The sequence below is a fragment of the Elgaria multicarinata genome, chromosome 9 (genome assembly GCF_023053635.1).
Source record: "Elgaria multicarinata webbii isolate HBS135686 ecotype San Diego chromosome 9, rElgMul1.1.pri, whole genome shotgun sequence".
Classification (NCBI taxonomy): Eukaryota; Metazoa; Chordata; class Lepidosauria; order Squamata; family Anguidae; genus Elgaria; species Elgaria multicarinata.
In genome coordinates, this window is record NC_086179.1 from 41,203,472 (window position 1) to 41,222,913 (window position 19,442).

General features: G+C 38.8%; 1 protein-coding gene across 3 annotated transcripts in view; it reads right to left on the minus strand.

The window, feature by feature from the left end:
- ANO4 (anoctamin 4) overlaps window positions 1-19,103 on the minus strand; it is a 110,177-nt gene extending 91,074 nt beyond the window's left edge. For 2 of the 3 annotated variants that reach the window (XM_063133726.1, XM_063133725.1), the window contains exons 1-3: window positions 18,963-19,103; window positions 9,717-9,827; window positions 680-816 (exon numbers count right to left, since the gene is read on the minus strand). In XM_063133726.1, the coding sequence (XP_062989796.1) occupies window positions 680-816; window positions 9,717-9,827; window positions 18,963-19,032 (318 nt within the window). In that variant the 5' untranslated portion in view covers window positions 19,033-19,103. The remainder of the gene's footprint in view (window positions 1-679; window positions 817-9,716; window positions 9,828-18,962) is intronic. The other variant, XM_063133727.1, reaches the window with a different exon arrangement.
- Window positions 19,104-19,442: the final 339 nt, after the last annotated feature.

Below are 19,442 nucleotides of genomic sequence, written 5' to 3' on the forward strand. Positions count from 1 at the left end.
ATCCTGGATTCATTCAGAGTATGAAACAAACTAAGAATTCTTTTTGGATCTGTTTTTTTCAGAGTCCTTACTGTATCGCTGAGATTGGCCAGCATCTTCCCCAGCACCTTTTCACTCTAGTGGAAAATAGCCAACACAGGAAGATGGAAAAACAGAAAATAAGGCTGCCTTTGCCTCCAAGTGTGTTAATTTCATAGTGTTTATTTCATATTGATATTATTATTCTGGAAGACACATATCTTGTTCTACCTAGGGATGGATTAATCTGTCAATTTCAGTTTCACTCAGTTTCTCAGTTTCCCAACCTTTCATTGTTTCAACTCATTTCACAACAGTTTTTTTTCCCTTAGGTCTATACAAATATCCATACACAGATATGTACATTCTTGTACCCAGTTCTCCTAACATACACATTTTGTATGCAATTTGTACATAATTGGTAATTGTGCTTATTTTATTTCCGGTAACAAATATGACAAGAGTCTAGCACTTCTTTTTCACCATCTGCAGATTAATGAAAGAATGGTGAAGGCACGTTGATTTTACAATGTGTTAATTTTACAACTGCATCTGAGAAGTTATTTTAAAATATGTGAATAGCACCCATTGTAAAATAATAGATGGCTTAAATTCCTTCCATGGAAACCCACAAATAAATTACACAAATAAATGTTCTTACCTCTCCCACTGCCTCCAATCTGCTAGTATCCTCTGAAGTACTCGTTAAGTTACCATGGTGAAGCAAAGAATCATCATCTTTGGAAGGGCTGGTTACACCTTCTAATTCATCAAAGAAAATATTGACATCCTTGGCTACTAAAAAACAATGATAAAAAGTTAAAACGTTGTTGTAACAATTAACATTGGTATTGCCCATAAACACAAAATTAAATCTTTGGATTAAGATTATCTCATCAATTTTGCGTATTTAATAAACTTCAAAATCAATACCAATCATTTGAAAATGACAGATTTGTCTATATAAGCTCGGAGGATGGCAACAAGGGAGAGGGCCTTTTCAGTGGTGACCCCCCAATTATGAAATGATCTCCCCCGATGAGGCTCGCCTGGCACCAACATTGTTATCTTTTCGGCGCCAGGTCAAGACCATTCTCTTCTCCCAGGCATTTAACAGCATTTAACAACATATGCTAAGTTTGTTTGTTTTTTAATGGACCCCAGAACTCTTGTTGTTTAAAATGGATACTGTTTTATACTGTTGTATTTATATTTTTTTGATGGGTTTAAATTTTGTATACTTTTTTTAATGTCCACTGTTTTTAACTTTTGTAAACCGCCCAGAGAGCTTCGGCTATGGGTGGTATATAAATTTAATAAATAACTAAAATAAATTTATATATATATATATATATATATATATATATATCTCCAATGTGTGTGCACACACATATGTGCACAAACATAGCAGCCTCAAGTGTGTGATGATTGATGTGTACATTCTCCCTTGCTTTAATCTACAATCTTTTAGTGTATTAGCTTTATTGCTTCTTAAACTTCAGCAGGTATTCCACTCTCACTTATTCATCTTTATGACGGTCCTATGTAATAGTGTATAAAACATTTTTTTTTCAAATTCTATGAGACATAAGTCTATTTTTAAAAAATGGAGGGGAAAAACACAGTTCCAAATAGCATCCCCCCCATTGTCAAAGTGGGGGGGACGACAGTTGTCTTTTATCTGGTTAATATGTTATATCATGTATATTTAAACAAATTCACCTACTGACTCTACTTAAAAGATATAATAAATAGATATAAACATCTCAATATAAACATCTCAATATTCTATATCTTCCCTTTTAAAAAGAAAAGAAAATCCAAAAGGAAGTCACACTCAGTACCTCGAGATTTTTCAGAATCTACTCAGTCAATGTAATGTACAAAGTGTCATCTCAGATCATTGTGGGGGAGGGGAATGGCATGGAGCAGCAGGGATGCTGCAAAATTTGCTTTCATCCCTAAAACACAAAAAACTATTTCATTCAAATTCCCCAACTTAAATTCAGGCCAAACTTTTCAAATTTCAAATACTCAGCCCAGTTGTAGAAATTCTAACACAATCCATGTTCTCCACATAGCCAGCCAGACACCTTCAGCTATTGGGCAGTATAGAAATGTAACAAATAATAAAGGTTGCCAGTTTTTTCTTTTTTTAATGGCCAGTCTCTAATGCCAATTACAGGGCATGACAGGCACACATTCAAGCCTCTCTCAGAATGGAGATACTGAGGAAAAAGTTCTGATGCTGAATTTCTGCATAAATATGTAATTAAAACAAATATTTATTTATTTATTTATTTCATTAATTAAAACATTTGTATCCCACCCTATATCACTAGGATATGCCAGTGGGTAAAACACAATAAATTATTAACAACATACTGTGTAAAATAAAACATTTTATTTACTAATTAAAGGGCAGTTTAATGACAGGGTGATCTCATTCCTGTGTAAAAGATCACCAACTTACCTCTCATCTGAAATAATTCCACAATGTTTGAGAACTCAGGTATGAGTGTTTTTATTTTAGAATAATTAGAAGCTTGTACCCAAAGAATTTAGTTAATTAGTTCAAATTAATATTTTACATTCAACCAACCACTCCCAATTATTGGTCACTGTTGTCATTTTAAGCTTGTCAGTTTGCCATTGCGTAATGACAGCCAAAGCTACAGCTACCTATTAGAATCTAGAATAAACACCAGTGATGCTATGCCTGTTTAGTTCCACAATTCACTCCCAGACATCTAAACTTTCCTGATTTTGTAGTCCCTTCCTATCCCCATATCCAAAATCAAGTTTTAACCTTTTTTTAAATTGCATTTCTATATCACATTTTTGGAACCAACCAAGGCAATTTACAACATTCAATGATCCAGCCTTACTTTTTCCTTTATTCCTCCCGTCCCTATGTTCCTCATGACCTACTGTTTCCTCAGGTTCCTGTTTTTCAGTCTACTTTGTCCTACATCCTTTAGCTACTGTATTTGTTAGCCAGTTTTCCTAGGACTCAACCCCTGAACCAGAACAACAAATTATGCCTCCTGGGCCACTACCCCAAGTCAAGTTGCATTGGATCCAAGGTTAGCTTAGTTATGTTGGCATCTGGAGCAGGAAATCTTACAAGCACCTCTCTCTGGGAGTAAAATAATAATAATAATAATAATAATAATAATAATAATAATAATAATAATAATAATAATAATTTAAATCACTAACAATTTGCTGCCTTTCCAGAACACACAAAATCAGCTGTGTGTTGATTTAGAACACTTCTATCCCTGTTCCTAACTTTAAGGACTGTGAGGTTTCTTTAGAGCTCTTTCTCACCTTCAGGTACTGCCCTTTTCCTCACCTCTACTTCTTTATCTACCCTTTCTTCAGGCTCTTCCCATTTCTCAGTCCATTGCCTACTTTCTACATGTTTGGCAATCTTGTCTCTGGTATCCTTGTCCCTTGGCTTGTTATGTTTTAATCCCAATCAAACTGACAGTTTTGAACTCTCTCTCTCTCAGGGCACATCTACACCAAGCAGGATATTCCACTATGAAAGCGGTATATAAAAGGCAGGAGCCACACTACTGATTTATAGTGGTACTGAAGTACACTGACAACTGTTGGGGCCCATTGAGACATACTGTATACCGCTTTCATACTGCTACATGCTGCTTGGTGTGGCTTCTGCCTTTTTTATACCACTTTCATAGTGGAATATCCTGCTTGGTGTAGATGAGCCCTCAGTAGTTGAAATGATCATGAACAAATTCCATACTGTTGCACCAGTTTGGCCTGTCAGTGTTAGAAGTTTTACTGCCACAAGCACAATGCAATGTATATAAGACATAGGAGCTAATGTCCTGGATCGGCCAAGAGTTGATTCACACAAAATAAATTAATGTGACTTATTTATTTATTTATTTATTTATTTAATTACATTTATATACCGCCCCACAGCCGAAGCTCTCTGGGCGGTTTACAACATTTAAAAATAGTAAACATTAAAAGTATACAATTTAAAAACACACACACACACACACACACACACACACACACACACACAAACAGTATAATAACAACAGTATCCATTTAAAAACAACAATTGTGGGGGGAGACTTATGTCTCAGTTACATTATTACAATTATCATGTAATGCTCAGCAACCAAGAAAAATGATCTATAGTCACAAATCTACAGGTGCATTATGACATATCAGTTTCTATTTTGTAGTCTGGGAATAACTGGAACATTAGCATGCTCTCTTTGTGTGTGTGTGTGTGTGTGTGTGTGTGTGTGTGTGTGTATCATGCCCTACCTGACTCCTGTGGACTGAACTCCGGACTGCTTTGACCTTGCCTCTGCTTTCTCCTGCTAACTTTACTTGAAATCTCGTGTATGACCCTGGACTGAACTGGTTTCTCTCTTTGTGACTCTTGGGATTATCTGAGCCATGTCTGGGGCGCTTGCCGGCCTTAAAGCAGGACAGGGCAGACATGCATGTATTTAGTTTTGCAAGTGAAACTTGGCACATCACAGCACATCTATGTCATGAAAGGTGTTGATACTGACCTTGCTTCATGGAGATCTACAATCACATGTCAAGTGTCTAGGAAAACAATATCCATAAAGCCGTCCTCTGATTGAATCACATACTAAGATTTTCTTCTATTTTAATTTCTCCCCCCTACCATTATCAGAAATACCATCCTGTTACAGTCTATATGGAGACTGACAAACATCATGTGCAATTATAAAGTTGCAGTGGTTTAAATCTGTGCAATGACTACATGCATTTTGAATAATCAAACAGTCGTATTTACACCCCAATGTTTGGTTTTACTTATTCCAGCTTGCTCCATCCAGTAAAGGCCTCCCATCACTATCTCATAATAAATCCAAGTTTCACACAGGTGTGCATGCGCATATACAGGGAAAACAAAATTGTGACATGTGATTTAGTCACACAGATACCAGATCCTTGGAATAATTCCATGGTCAAGTCTGTTCCCTTTGTTCAGAGCCGTGAATATCTACTGTAAATCCATTCACTGAAGTCAAGTAAGCATTTAGTCCCAGTGTTTTATCAGATGGCTACCCTTGTAATGCAAAGTCTTATATACTGAAAGAAGTTGACAACCCATCTCTGATGCCTTCCACTTGCCTTCTGAGAATGTCTGATAAAAATACTGGACTGCAGTACAACAGGGTTCCAGCTGGGTCAGTTACCAGATCAGTAACGCCAGGCTGAGGCACAGTAGATGGCGATGACGTCACACCTTCTCAGTTTTCCACAGACTCTAAAGTCCTTCGCCAAAGAATGGCTTTCAATTTATCTGATCCACTCTCCTTGTCTGTTTACAAAAAGGCTGACAATAGGCACAGGCCTTCACAATAAGTCCCTCTCCTAAACAGAGGAGACAGAGATTGTGCCTATCAAATGGTGGTAGTTTACTACCACAGCCCATGCATTTTCTAAATGGAGCATGTAGGGCCATACGCCCCAAATGGGCAATCAAGAGATTGTGAAGAAGTAAAGAAAAACACAAAATCAAAAGAATGAACAGAGACAAACAGAAAATAGGAAAGTAAGAATAAAAAGATAGAGAAAGGTACACCTAAGTAAGAGAAAAATCAAGTAAACACTGAAAAGCTTCCCTCGTGATACTACTGCTATGGCGGTTGAAGAGAGACTGAGGTAAATGTGGGAACCGTTGGGACATGTGCAGTGAGTGGTGGGGGTGGGGTTCCCATCTAAAATGCCTTTTTGTAGAAGTTTCCCAAATGTGGTCTCCGCACAGGCGCAGAGCCCATACGTGTGATGCACAGAGACCATGAAGCAGAACTAATCTTTCAATTCTTGGGGATGCTGACTCTGATGCACTGGGTGAGGGGAGTTCAATGGCACCTACACTCCCATAAGTGTGAACAGGATTGTCCCCTTTATAAAAGGGGGGGGGAGGAATAGCAGCAAAATATGCAAACTGTGGATCTCCGCTTGTCGCTACTGTTACATTTCTGTAACCACAGTTTTTCATGTTTCTATTTTTTAAACTTAGTTTTTCCTCACCTGAACTTGAGCTATTTTACCTAGCAATTTTAGCTACAGCATCCGTCTCTTGTTACTGAACAATAAAAAGCCTGGCAATCCCGCAACGTTTGCATTTCCCCCCTTATCTTAGTGAAAAAGAGGTATTTTTATACATCTTACTCATCTTAGCCTTTCTGCCGCTAGCCTCCTTCAAATGCACACTAAGCAAAGAAATATCATACAAAAGATACCAGAAGCAATTTCAAGCACTTCCTATTGGTACTGTGCCCTTGTGAACTTTAGCTCACATGATGATGTAGCTGTATTCTGCATTGAAGTTGACATGTTATATTTCCTTTTAAGCAGAGTTTACCTAAACTCTGTTTTAAAATTCAGTCATGCAGAATGCAGCCATCACAAACCATATTGAAGTGATAAGATCCACCTGTCCATTCTGTACAGGGATTCAATGCTTCCTATGGCCCTGTTGGCTAAATAAATAAATAAGTGATGTTACAATAGGGGAAATTGTTGCTTGCTGTACCTATATGGTATCTGGCTCACATTTATGTTTTTCTATTTGATAATGGGCACCTACATTGGCATGTTCAAACTGAGACTGAGCATATCATTGATATGGAGCTGGTGGGTGGGGGGAGAGGACAACCTGAAGCAATTTCTTATATTACTTCCATTTATTAAGCAGTGAAATGTTCATCGCAATGATCCCCCAACCATGGCTCACCTATATGATGGGCTACAAGGGAAAGGTGGAGGTAGGTATAAAGCTCTCCCCCTACTTCAGAGCCGACCTTCCATCACAGACTTCAGGGACCCATGCCCCTCTGTGCTAAAGCATGACCAAGAGATGAATGTCTGGAAAATACTTGCATAGATAAGAGTAGAGAAATGTCTGTGTGGACGACAGAGGACTCCAATCCCTCCGCTCCCGTACTCCATCATCAAAGCTTTTAGCGCCAATGGCTGAGCAAATCTCCCCTTTTTTTCTCCTCCTCCTTACTTCTGTCCCAATCTTGCAGAATGGTTCCTTCTACCAAAACACTAACTACAGTCTCTCTCTCTCTTGTATAGATACACTTCACGCTTGCCAGGACAGTATTTGGGTGACAAGCATGGCATCTATTCTCTTCAGGATGCCCTCCATCAAGGGGGCTGGCACCAGAACATAATCCACCACTGCCTTTCCACCCAGGGTCTTCCCTAGGTACCTGAGGGAGCCCATGGGCTTCAGCTGATAGATCAAGTTAATTTTATCCTTCCATACAAGACTGGCTGTGCTAATGGGTTGCACTTCAAATCCAGAATCATCTTCTTCCTACTGAATTACTTATAGTACAGTATTTATCATCGTTAAGTATTTTCTCTTGATCTTTCTACTGTCTACATCCAGAAATCCTTAGTGTCAACAGAATTTACAATTTTTAGTGTATGGATTCAGTGCAGTGGAATGATGAACTAGTTTCAGTGAGCAGCACAGCTATGTCTACAAAAGAAGGCTTTTAAATACCACAACGTTAAAATGATCCTAGTAAAATGCAACAGCAAACCACTTTTCTCTTTAAAGATAACTTTTTTTATATAACCAAGTCATCTAAAAATATTTCTGGTGTAGTAAACTCAGAGAAAAGGGTTGTTCTTGCACAGGCTAAAACAGTTACCACGTCCCCATAGCCAGAGAATCACAGTCAGCATCCTCAAGAGTTGAAAGGTTAGATCCATGTATACAGCTAAGCTTTCTTGAAACTAAACATCAAGGTGAAAATTTATTTGGATTTTGTGTTTATATTTCATTTCGAAATTCTATTTATTCTGAACAACATGGGGCTTTCTTGATATACCACAGTAATATAGCAATAGGATATATTGAGGATAATAATACAAAAAAACACCAATGTTTAACTACCAATGGACCAGTCTTCAAAAATTACCTACTTTTTGTTCTTTTCTTATAAATGCCATCCTATTTGTTGTTCACATTTACTTGCACATCTAATTATAAGAATCAGCAACTTGGGAACAGAGGCAAAGACATCTGAAAACTACTTACTATAAAATTGAAAAATTAAGTATACAAGAGAATGTATTTAATTCTATTTGAAGTTTGCAACTCCCTATGCAGCCCCCTACAGTTAAGTAAATAAACTGAGTGACCCTCTCATAGATCATCTCTACATTAAGGAAGAAACCTGCATCCTTACCCAGCTTTTTCCCCCTTTCGTCTTTCCATGTTCATTATGGGCTTCTTTAGACAGCAACTAACAGTGACCATGTGATCTGTAATTGAAAACTTCCCCTCTGGGCAATGTTCCAATAAGTTCAATGAAAGACCGCCATCTAGTGGCAGAATTAATCTTGCAATTATTTTAAATACTGGATTATTTCAATTTTTTTAAAAAAGTGAGATTACTGGGGGAAGGCACAGGAGACATCCTGGAGGTTGACAGAATCATGTAAAGGACTCACAAACTTCCATGAGTGGCCAATCATGAGCATGCAATAAATTGCTCATGTAGAGAAAATGTAGAAATATTTGAGTATCAATTCTCATGGTGGATTGTATGCATTCACACAAGAAGCCTCCCTGTATATGTAAAAGCTAATACACAAAATTGAACTAGACAGAAATCTACTGCTGATATTTGAAGTATTCCTTTCTTTCTTTTTTCCTTCTTTTATTAATGATAGATTTGTGTCATTTCAACTCTGCAATTAACAAAAGTAGTTGAAAAAATAAATGTTCCTTCTACAATCTTCAAGACTCTCTCTCCTTCCCTTTCCCCAGCAAACTGCATAAAACTGATGAAGTTGTATAGGTTATATGGATACAATTGAGCAAATTTAACATTTTGTTTTGAGAAACCAAAATCCAAGGCCCGCATTTCTAGAATAAAGAAACATACAGGAAATGTGCAAAGAGTAAAAACCAAAAGTAAAATAACATGTGACAAGAGTTGCACTGCACTGCAAGACACTGTACTGCACACCCCTTATTTCTAACAAACACTCTCTATCAAATCTAAAATTAGCTTTTCTCTCTCCATGTTTCCACTCAAAAAGGCTATGATTTAGGATCTGCCTCCCCAGGATGGAAGGCTCCACTCACGACAGGTGCCTCTCTCCAATTTTGGGGGTTCTCCCCAACATCCTGAATCACAGTTCACCCCAGTCAGCGGGGTCTCTTGATCTTCTGTGTGGCATTTTCAGAGGCTGCCAAGGGGGGCGGGGAGGAAGAAAGGCTGGAAAGTATCTATAGATAGTAATACTTCTACCTAATCTGTATGCATATTCCACTAAGAAAAAAGGACTAAACTACTGTAAACTAATACTAAACTAAAACTTTACTAAAATTAAAATGTTTGGGTGAAATGTTCTTTCTACAGTTTTCAAGTGTCTCTCTCTCTTAAATTTACTAAAACTAATATGTTTTGGTGATTTCTCCACAAGGTCTTTCACACTGAAAGCTGTTTCGGCTTTACTGACTTGTATACCTGATCTATTGCTTAATATAATGATATGTATTTAGTTCATTGATCTAGATCACACTTGCACACAATGTTCTTTTCCCCACGTCTTCAATTGCATCAGTTGCTGATTCACCTCTATTAGTATTTTTATAATATTAAGAAATTGAGACCCACAGAGTAACTTACTTTCTTGTATAGCATTAAGAATTTCTGAGAAGTCCACATCTCTCTTCTGAGAATCAAGCCTTATTGGTATATGTGTTTCCATCTGATGACCTTGACAATGTTCTCTTCCTTCTAAAGAAATTGAAGAGATTGGCGGAATTTGCAATAGTTTTGTAGCAACTCCAGCAAAGTTGGAGAAAGAAACAATGGTCGCAACCACTAAAAATGCCTAGGATTGCTATTTATTTATATTTCTCTGTGCAGTGCAGGGAAAGTCAGTCCAAGAACATATTCATCAAATCGCAACCTCCCCAGCATGCCCCTGACTTTCCCCCTGCCAAAGCAACAGCAAAATCTTTAGCTATCTATTCTTATACCTGACTTCCTTCCCTTGAAATGCAAATAGCAGCTTCTAAGAGGCCATATTTGGCTGGGAGAGAAAGAGTTAAACTTTCTCTCCCACCACCCACAGTCCCAATGCTAAAACTGCTTTGGCTTTCCTACAGCTGCTATTTACATAACAGAAAACACGCATGTGAATTGCCTTCATCCAATTAATGTCACACTTAGGCAATTAACGTCATGTCCAGCTTGGCCCTTAGTGGAAACACAACTCGTAAATCAAAAGCCAGAGGAGTTGGGTTTGAACCAATTTTGTCCAAAAATCAATGAGACTGATGAATTTACTTGTCTTTTATTTTTACAAGTAAATTAACTATTCTATGTGAAATGGTTCCTGGCACTCCTTTGTGACAATGCAAATAGTGATATGAGCTTTGCAATATTAAATCTGCTTTTTTGCTTGCTCAAAGTTTCTGTTTGGTTACTTCCAAAGCAATCGTTCAGGGAATAATTGATACTAACTCCTGTTGAGTGCAGACCCCTGTTAATTGCAATGTTCCATATGAATACTGCATTTTATAATATTTTATCAGACATTTCCCCTGATTAATATATACATTAACAATGTATATATGCATGAACAAATTCCTGCATAACTGCAGACTTCCTGAAGTAAGTCTAATAATATGGAAGTCCTATAGTAAGTCTTCTGCTAGCATCATGGGGGTGAGGAGAAAGGAAAGTGTTTAACAACCTTGAGCTAATAGCAGAATTGCTCATAACGTTTGTAAGTACATGTGCACTGCAATCCTATGCATGTTTACTCAGACGTTAGGTCCCACTATGTTCAATTAGGCTTACTCCCTAGTAAGTGTTATTTAGGATAGCATCCTAAGAAGAGAAACCCTTGGGGCTGTCTATACATTTTAAAGCCCCGCGGTGGCTGCATGAAGGTGCTGTGTTGGTTATACGATGTAGCAGCCACCTCGCCGCCACTGCAGGGCTTTCCCGTAAGTTGGGACTTACCCCAACTTTTTCCACTGGTGCAAGGGCACTATGGCTCTTCCACCATCTAACCACGCCACAGCAGCATGCTGGGGGCACTCCCAGGCAGAAGGTAACCTCTTATTGGTCGCTGGAAGCTGGGCAAGGGGCAGGGTATGGGCTCGGCGAGCCGAATGGCCACAGGAAAGCCTGCACTGCCTCCTCCAATTAAGATTGCTCACTGCCACCCCACAGCAGCGATACCACGGGGATTGGAGGCAGAGCAGCACTAGCACGGCACCGTGAAGGCAGGGCCCTATATTAATTAAAAGCCAAAACAAACTGTTCCTCTGGTTTTTAAAAGACAAGGACACTGTGTGAAAGACATATCATATCGCACAAATTGTCACACTGATTGTGTCTCAAAAGATGGATATTTGGATCTAGATTTCACATGGAAAACTAACTCTTAGGGCTCAGTAACTTATCTAAGATAAATATCTTATATACTAGTTCTGTAAATATCTTATATACTTGTTCATTTTATGCTTTATGTTCAGTGGTACATTTTAGGATTCTTTAAAATATATATTTGCTTAAGTTTAAACACATTTTGCTTAAGCATCTTCACCTCTCAGTTTGACCTTTATTTTATGCATTTAGGGCACAATGCTATGCGTGTTTAGACAGAAAAAAGTATGGCTGGTCCTGGTATCCTGGGCCATACGATAGTTCAGATTCCCATAACCAAAGTCAGAGGCATCAGTCTGCCCGCAGAGCTGGGATTCAGAGTTCCAAGACCCCTCCCCCTTGTAGCTGGCATAGAAAGAACAGCATCGTCTGCCTCTCCAAAATCAGGAGCGCAATCTTGAAGAAGAGGGTGTTTCAGTGGGCGGGGAGGAGAGGAGACTGGAAAAGGCAGGATATGAGCTATTCTGAGGCCTCTCCAACCTCCTTCCCTCCCCTTCTGAGATGCTTTTGCTAGACGGGCAAAACAGCCATCTAACGAAAATACAGGGAGGAAGGAGAGGTGAAGATTGCCTCTGCCAGGCCTCCCACCCTGCATAGGATGATCATATGCCTCTGACAATGGAGGCTTACAATCAACGCAATAGGTTTGCACCCTTAATGAATCTTTTGTACGTAGTTAACTGCTGGTTGTCTAAATAGCCCTACACTGGAAAGGCTGTTGCTTTAGCACAAGGATGGGCAACCTTTATAGCCTTCAGGGCCTCATGCGGTGCCAGTTGATAGGTTGGGGGCTGCATACATGTGTGAGCATATACACACCCACACACTACCACACATATCTCAGCGGGTAGGGATGGGAAGGTTTAAATCTCAAAGTAACCTCATAAGGGTATGAATAGCTGGCAATGGAATCCAATCTCAGCCTCATCATAACAGCTTTATCAGCTGGATTTGCTCTCTGAAGAAAGTTGTAATGAAATATGAGCACACTGGCTTAACTGGATTGTGGATTGTTCGCGAAACACCTCTCTAGATAACATGTTTCCTTTCACCATGCTAACCTCAAACTCATTCCAATATGAAAAAAATATGGGAAGCATAAGAACAAAATCTCGATCTCATCTAAAACAAGTTGCAACACTAAAACAAAACAAGCAAATCAGCAAATAAGCCAAAAAGCAAAACGCCAACACAGCCTGTGACAAGTATGGAGATGAAAGCAGGAAGCAACTCACAACACTTCACCCAGCTAATATTGTGTAAACTTCAACATGCCAATTGAATGCATTTATGAAATGCTGCAGCACTACAGGATACATGGAAGAGGTAATCTCAATGGAGAGATTTACTGTATGTCAGCTGCACTGCTGTACAAAAAATGATAGAAGCCAGAGAACCATTTTCACAATCTAATTGGAATGCAAACCAGCACATTACTGCTAGATTGCCTTTTTGCATGTGCAAATTAGACAAATTAATTTTTAAAAGTTGTTCTTTCCCTATGTCAGGAACAGATCAAGCATAATTTGAGAGTTTGGATTACCCTATTTCTTCGATTCAAAGACGCACTTTTTTCCCCATGTAAACATCTCTAAAAATGGGGTGCGTCTTAGAATCATGGGTGTGTCTTAGGTTTTTTTTTTTCCTGTTGGTGGTACTGAAATTAGTGTGCGTCTTACAATCGATGGCGTCTTACAATCAAAGAAATACGGTAATACCAAATAAAGTGAGATTTTAATTTGAACCTAAATAGACTAGCCACCAAAGCTATAGACTGAATGCTGGAAAATACATTGCATAGATTACTGGACTCTGTAGAAAACAGCTTTCTCAATTGGCCATAACATTTTAACATTTGGAGCTCTATTGTGAATCTCCATACCACGTGATCCATGTTTCAGACTGCTCCTGGAGGCTGTGAGGAGACTCAAAGACCCAGTTTGCACGTATCAGGTAACTATTTGGGTTGCCTTCTGCATGCTTGTCACTTCCACTTTCTTAAACAACCTAGGAATGTCCCATTCATGGGTTGATTTGTTTGCCTTTCTAAAAAACATCACACTCAAGGCTGCTTACAATCACTAATAAAACTTGATAAAAAAACAATGAAACAAATTCATTGTTTCAGGCATATGGCGGCACATCTTAATCACCCACATGTTTAGTTTTTTAACAGTTTTTAATGCTTTATTTGTGTATGTTCTGTGTTTTAGAATTTTAAATTTTGTATACTCGTTTTAATCTTAATTTTAGAATTTCTGTAAACCGCCCAGAGAGCGGTATATAAGTGAAATAAATAAATACATTAAACACATTTAACACAATTAAAAACACAACATTATAGTTATGACCAAACCTGGAAGTTCTGGGTTGTTTAGGGTTTAAACACTCCAGAGTGAATCCACCAACAAATCATGGGTTAACTTTGGGGTGTTTAACCCCTAAACAAATTAGAGTTTCTGGGTTTGGACATAATAATTACAACCCAGGAACAGGGCATTCCGGGGTTTTATAGGAAAGTAGCGGGTGAGCAGAAGGGGACCACCAGCATACTCACTCATCCCCGCACACATCCAACATAGCTTTTACAAATATCCATGGCAATTTTTTATATAATATAGCCCAGAGAGAGACTGTTTATGAATAGGATGCCATTATCAGTGAGGTCCCCATGGTGAATGGGCTCTGTACTCCACCTCTGACACAATGGGCACAAGATGTTCCTGAACGTCATTCCTAATGAAAAAAAAAATGAACACAGAAGTGCAGAACCCACAACATGGAGGAGTGGGAGACTAACAGTAATAGTGCAATTGCAACTGCTTACAGTAAAAACTGAGCCTGAAGCCTGCATATGCATAAGAATGAGGCAGTAGAGTCCTGAGATGGTAGAATGGACTTCAGCCTGAAGGTAGAGAATTCTATTCTTGAACATTTCTTCATTAGCAACATTTCCTGCAAGTAGAACATTAACATAGCAGGGAGGGGCTGAACTAGAATCTCTGCTGGGCTAGTTTTCTAGGTAGAATTAAACAGACATGGTATCCCCACCAGCAGTCCAGCTGTTGGGGGAACCTCTCTCTTGGGACGGGAGTGAAGCAGGAAATAATCCCTTTGGAGGGACCCAACCTCTCTTGTGATGCACCTATATTTATTATTTACTAAAATAATTTATTAGTTACTCCTTGCTGCAATTGCAGAAAAAGTATATGGGTGCAGTAGTATTTTCCTTCCTGTGCAAATGGTGTGGATGGGCTGCAGTGACCCCCACCCCCATGGCTGCAACTGAAACAGACAGGGCTTGTCTTTTCCCAGCTGAACCCCCTAGGAAAAGGTCTACAAATAAATGTACAGATCTGAACAATGTGTTCAGAACTGACCATCCCTTCTCTAAAAGAATATTATAGCATCGGAAAAGGTACAGAAATGACAACAAAATCTTTGAGGGGTTGGGGCTATTTGAAGTTTTAGGGTGTGGGGGATGACTATATCAGAATTTTATAAAATTAGGATAAGGAGAGAGTGGTGTGAGTCAACAGCTACTAGTCATGTTGGCTAAATGAAACGTATACCTCTGAATGCTAGATGCCAGGTCAAATATGGGGAGACAACTGTTGCCTTCATATTCTGCATGTAAGTTTCCCACAGACGCTTGACTGGACACTGCTGGGAACAGAGACTACATGCATACAGCAGGGCATGTCTTACGTTCAAAGAAACACCATAGATCTACCTCTACACCACCACAAGATTTCATGAGTTAAAAAGCTCTGGAAACCCATTTTTGTTTTCCTTAGGAATGTGTAGGAAATGATGGGCAGTGTGAAAAATATAATCAAGATTTACTTCTTATTTATTTCAGTTTCTGAACAGATAACAAAAGTTGAGATATTACTAGTTTTCTCCCTACTGTGTAATGCTCCATGTTCTGAACTGCAGGGCCCAACACAATTAAGAACTGGAAACAAAGAGAGTCTTCACTATTTCTAGATCTGTGCCTCCCCAAACAGTGTAAACTGATTTGTGTGAAAAAGGTGAACCCACATAATTAGGTCAAGTTATCATTTTCATTTAAATCTACATAAAAGCATCAAGAAAGCAAACAGGCTTACCGAAGGGATAGAAGGAAGGACTATAGATAATCTTTAATGCAGCTGCTACATAAATTGGCTTATGTCAATTCCCTGCATTCATATTTTTTTAAAAAAAATATTGGCTCCAAGCAGTGCACAGACATGCTTGCCTATGACCAATTACCAGTGAAAAGAACAGAAGTTGTTCATGGGGATTCAAAATGATTGCTTTGTATCATATCATTTAATGGCAGCAATTGTGTCATTAAATCACACAGGAGATTGTGTGATTGCCGGAGATGTAAGAGAGTGAAGAACTTTCTTTTCTTTTCTTTTAAAAAAATGTTTTATTAGTTTTCCAAGAGAGTGAAGAACTTCCTGACTTAAATCACTTAGCGCAAGCTGTGATGATAAAACCTAACAAATCCTTGCAACAACTCTATAAAATGATTCTGTATTATTATCAGATTGCAGACGGAGTGGGTTGAGGCTGAGAGATAGTGGATTGCCAATGACCACGGAAAGCACTCATGCATACTTGTCAGTTCACAGAGCTCTCACTGTACCACACCAGCTCTCTAAATCAAGTCTACCACTAAATCCAAGCCCTTCTAAATTGTTGAGGTTTGGGCTGTTGTCAACAGCAGCATGGGCAGCTGAATATATGTTTAAAAACAAGTCTTTAAATTAACAATCTCTTTTGCATTGTCAGAGAGGAATTATATTCATTAAGAATAGAGAAAAAGAAACAAGAAAATGGTTTGTTCAACCTTCTAGTTAAAGCTAAAGTGTGAATCCTACAGAGGCTATTTGAGTTTATTAGTTTTTGCTTTGTCATTTGTTGTTGTCAATTCCAGTGGATCTTCCAAAAATATATTTCTCTTGCGTTCACATTCAAGACACCTACATCCTAATCTAGAGAAGATCTACATGTGGAAGCCGTCTTCACCTTAAAAACCAGGAACTGTAATTTGGATGTGCACCCAAATGCAGGACTTCTCTACCTGTTGCATTACTTTCAATGGGATACATATTCTGCTGAGCATTGGAATGGACATCCTATCTTTAATCAAATGCTGATCCAAATATACACTGCCACTGAAAATAATCCAGTGTGGATGGTCAGTTTCCACATTCAAGTACACATCTGGTTTATGCTCTCAGTTCCTGATACGCTGAGATCTCTCTCTCTCTGGATTTGGATGCCAAATGTGTAATCTATGTTCATTCCACTTTGATATGTAATTACATTCACTTATTGTGTCCAGGTTTCTTTGACCAAGAAATGATACTAATAAAAAATAAAATAAAAAGGAAAGGACACAACATAATACAATTAGGAAATCTTGTTATTTCCTATAAATGGAGCAAAACTGATGCTTAATTAAGTAGTATCAAACAGAGATTGCAGATATATTGCTCTCATCATACCTTCCTGATCATTTCTGCATTTCTAAGAAAAGCAAAAGCCCTAAGCTTTTGTTCTAACTGCTTATAAGCATTTTTATAATAATAGAAGCCAAATGTTTCAAATAGATAGATAATATTTGTCACAACTTATTTGTCACATCACTTATACCATTACCAGCACATCATGCCTGCAGATGTAACCTATACCCCTGACAACAATGGCCTAGTGGTAATATGCCAGCTTCTATAATGAGTAGCTGAAAATTGTGATTTCATTGCCCAGATGAAGTATTACCAAATGCTATACCTACATTTAATAACACTCCACCACCACACTACCACCACCACAACACACACATATAGAACATTTCTCTTTCCAACTCTTGGGTCTTCATAAAATGTGGAACCTATTGGGGGTAATCATGGGAGGAAATAGTGGAGAGATGTCCAATCTTCCTTCTGTATTTGGGAGTGTGTATGAGAAAGGGTTTACTTCAGGCTTATCTACATGGAGTTCCCAGCCTACTATTCCAGCAGCAAGTCCCCTCACCCTACAATTCTAGGCCTGCAGCTCCTTTCTTAGTGTGACTTTGCATAAATGAGAACTCCCTCTCTTCCATGTATTTTTTCCCTCCTGATAATGAATTCCTCTTAATTTTAATGGTGCATGCTGCTCATGGAAAAGGAGGCCCACCTGGCCATACTTTCATTCTGGTTTGTCAAGACCAGGCTTAGAGCAGTACAGAACCTTTTTGATAGCCTTCAGATGCATCCCTGAAACCTTGGGTGACAACTGAAGAATAACTGCCATTTTAGAATTTGTCTGTGGGAGAAAAATTGTTTCATTTGAAAACTGATAACTAAGCCTGATATTAATTACTTGAAAATCACTAGAATCATGTAGTGGTTTCTAAAAGTCTTCTATTCCAATTGCACATAGGTGGAGGCTAGTCTATTGGGAGGTGTTTAATCCTACATCAGCACTGGCTCCAGGTTTTTGAAGACATACTCAATGGCTCCCCTCCCTCAGTGAGCCTACCTTCTCACCATCATTGTCAGTAGCTGCTAGCACTCCTCAGCCTTTTTCTCGTCATTGCTACCACTTGTGTGCTTGACAGGTCAAGAGCCAGTGAGCATGTAGGGAATGACTGCTCTTCCTTCTCACCACCACCATTGTCTGGGCCAGGGTGAGAGACAGGTGGTGAAAAGGAGGAACATCTCCAGAGGGCACACCCTGTTGGGATGTGGACTCTTGGCAGGTGCCCAATCATGCCTACCTTTGACGCTGGCCCTATGCATGGTCACTAGTAATGAGAACAGAGGGTCTAGCAAGTGTTTAGAACTTTAGGGTGCCTAAGGATATTTTGCATATGCCTGCTGAATGGAAGTGGCTTACTTTAAACCAGGCCGTAAAAAGGGGGTTAAGATTTACCCATCCTGCTCAATAGCTCATGGAACAACCAGGTCATCTCAACAACATTTAAAACCAAAACCAAAAAAGGATGCCAGCAGCTGTTTTGTGCTCTCCATTACCAACGAATACCAATAAGACCTTCTGAAGCTGCTCCACTGCCAAGCTGGCTCTGGTTTAAGCAAGAGGCCACAGAGATAACAGGTTTTGAAAAGAGAGGAGGAAAGAGCTGACATTATAATGAAATCCCTGGTAGTTATATGGGCAGGAGAGTTTACACACAGTGAGCACCAGGTACGACACTGGATGGTGATTTTTTTGAAAGGGGATCTCAGAAACTGAAATATGTCCATATTTCAGAAATCACCAGTGATCTCTGCTCCTGCTCTGGATGATTGATAACCACTGCAGTTGTGAACAAGCATACTGAGAAAGCCAAAGTAAATATCAATCTATTGGCATCGATCTATAGATTGATTTCCATGCAAGCTAGATCAGATGCTATGAACATGTCATAGCATGTATTGTTTGTGAAAATAAAAGCAATCAGGAAAATGATGGCACCAAATATGTTACCTGGCTGATGAGTAACTGGTTTCCCAGTTGGAGATGGTAATATAACAGATCCGGATGACGAGGCTTCCATTTTTATTGCCCTTCTGCTTTGCGGAAATGAAGAATGCCTAACCACAGATGGGTGTTGTGAATACCGATGATTTGTTGCACTTTTCCTCTGGTAGATCTGAACACGCTTTTCAGCCCCATGAATAGATAAGCTTCTACCTACCAGAAAGGAAAAAAGTAATGGTTTGAAGGAGACAAATTTTTGCATAACTGTATTACAAATATTGACATAGATTTAAAAGGGGCTGAAATGAATCACTTGAAAGAAGCCAATAAATGTGTACATTTTAGACTAATAAGGCTGAAATTCTATACATACTTACTTAAGAGTAAGGCCCATTAAAATCAATGGGACTTACTTCTGAATTGATGGTTATAGGATTGCACTGTTAGCCTGCAAATTTCCCTGTCTTAAAACTGGCTAAAGAAAAC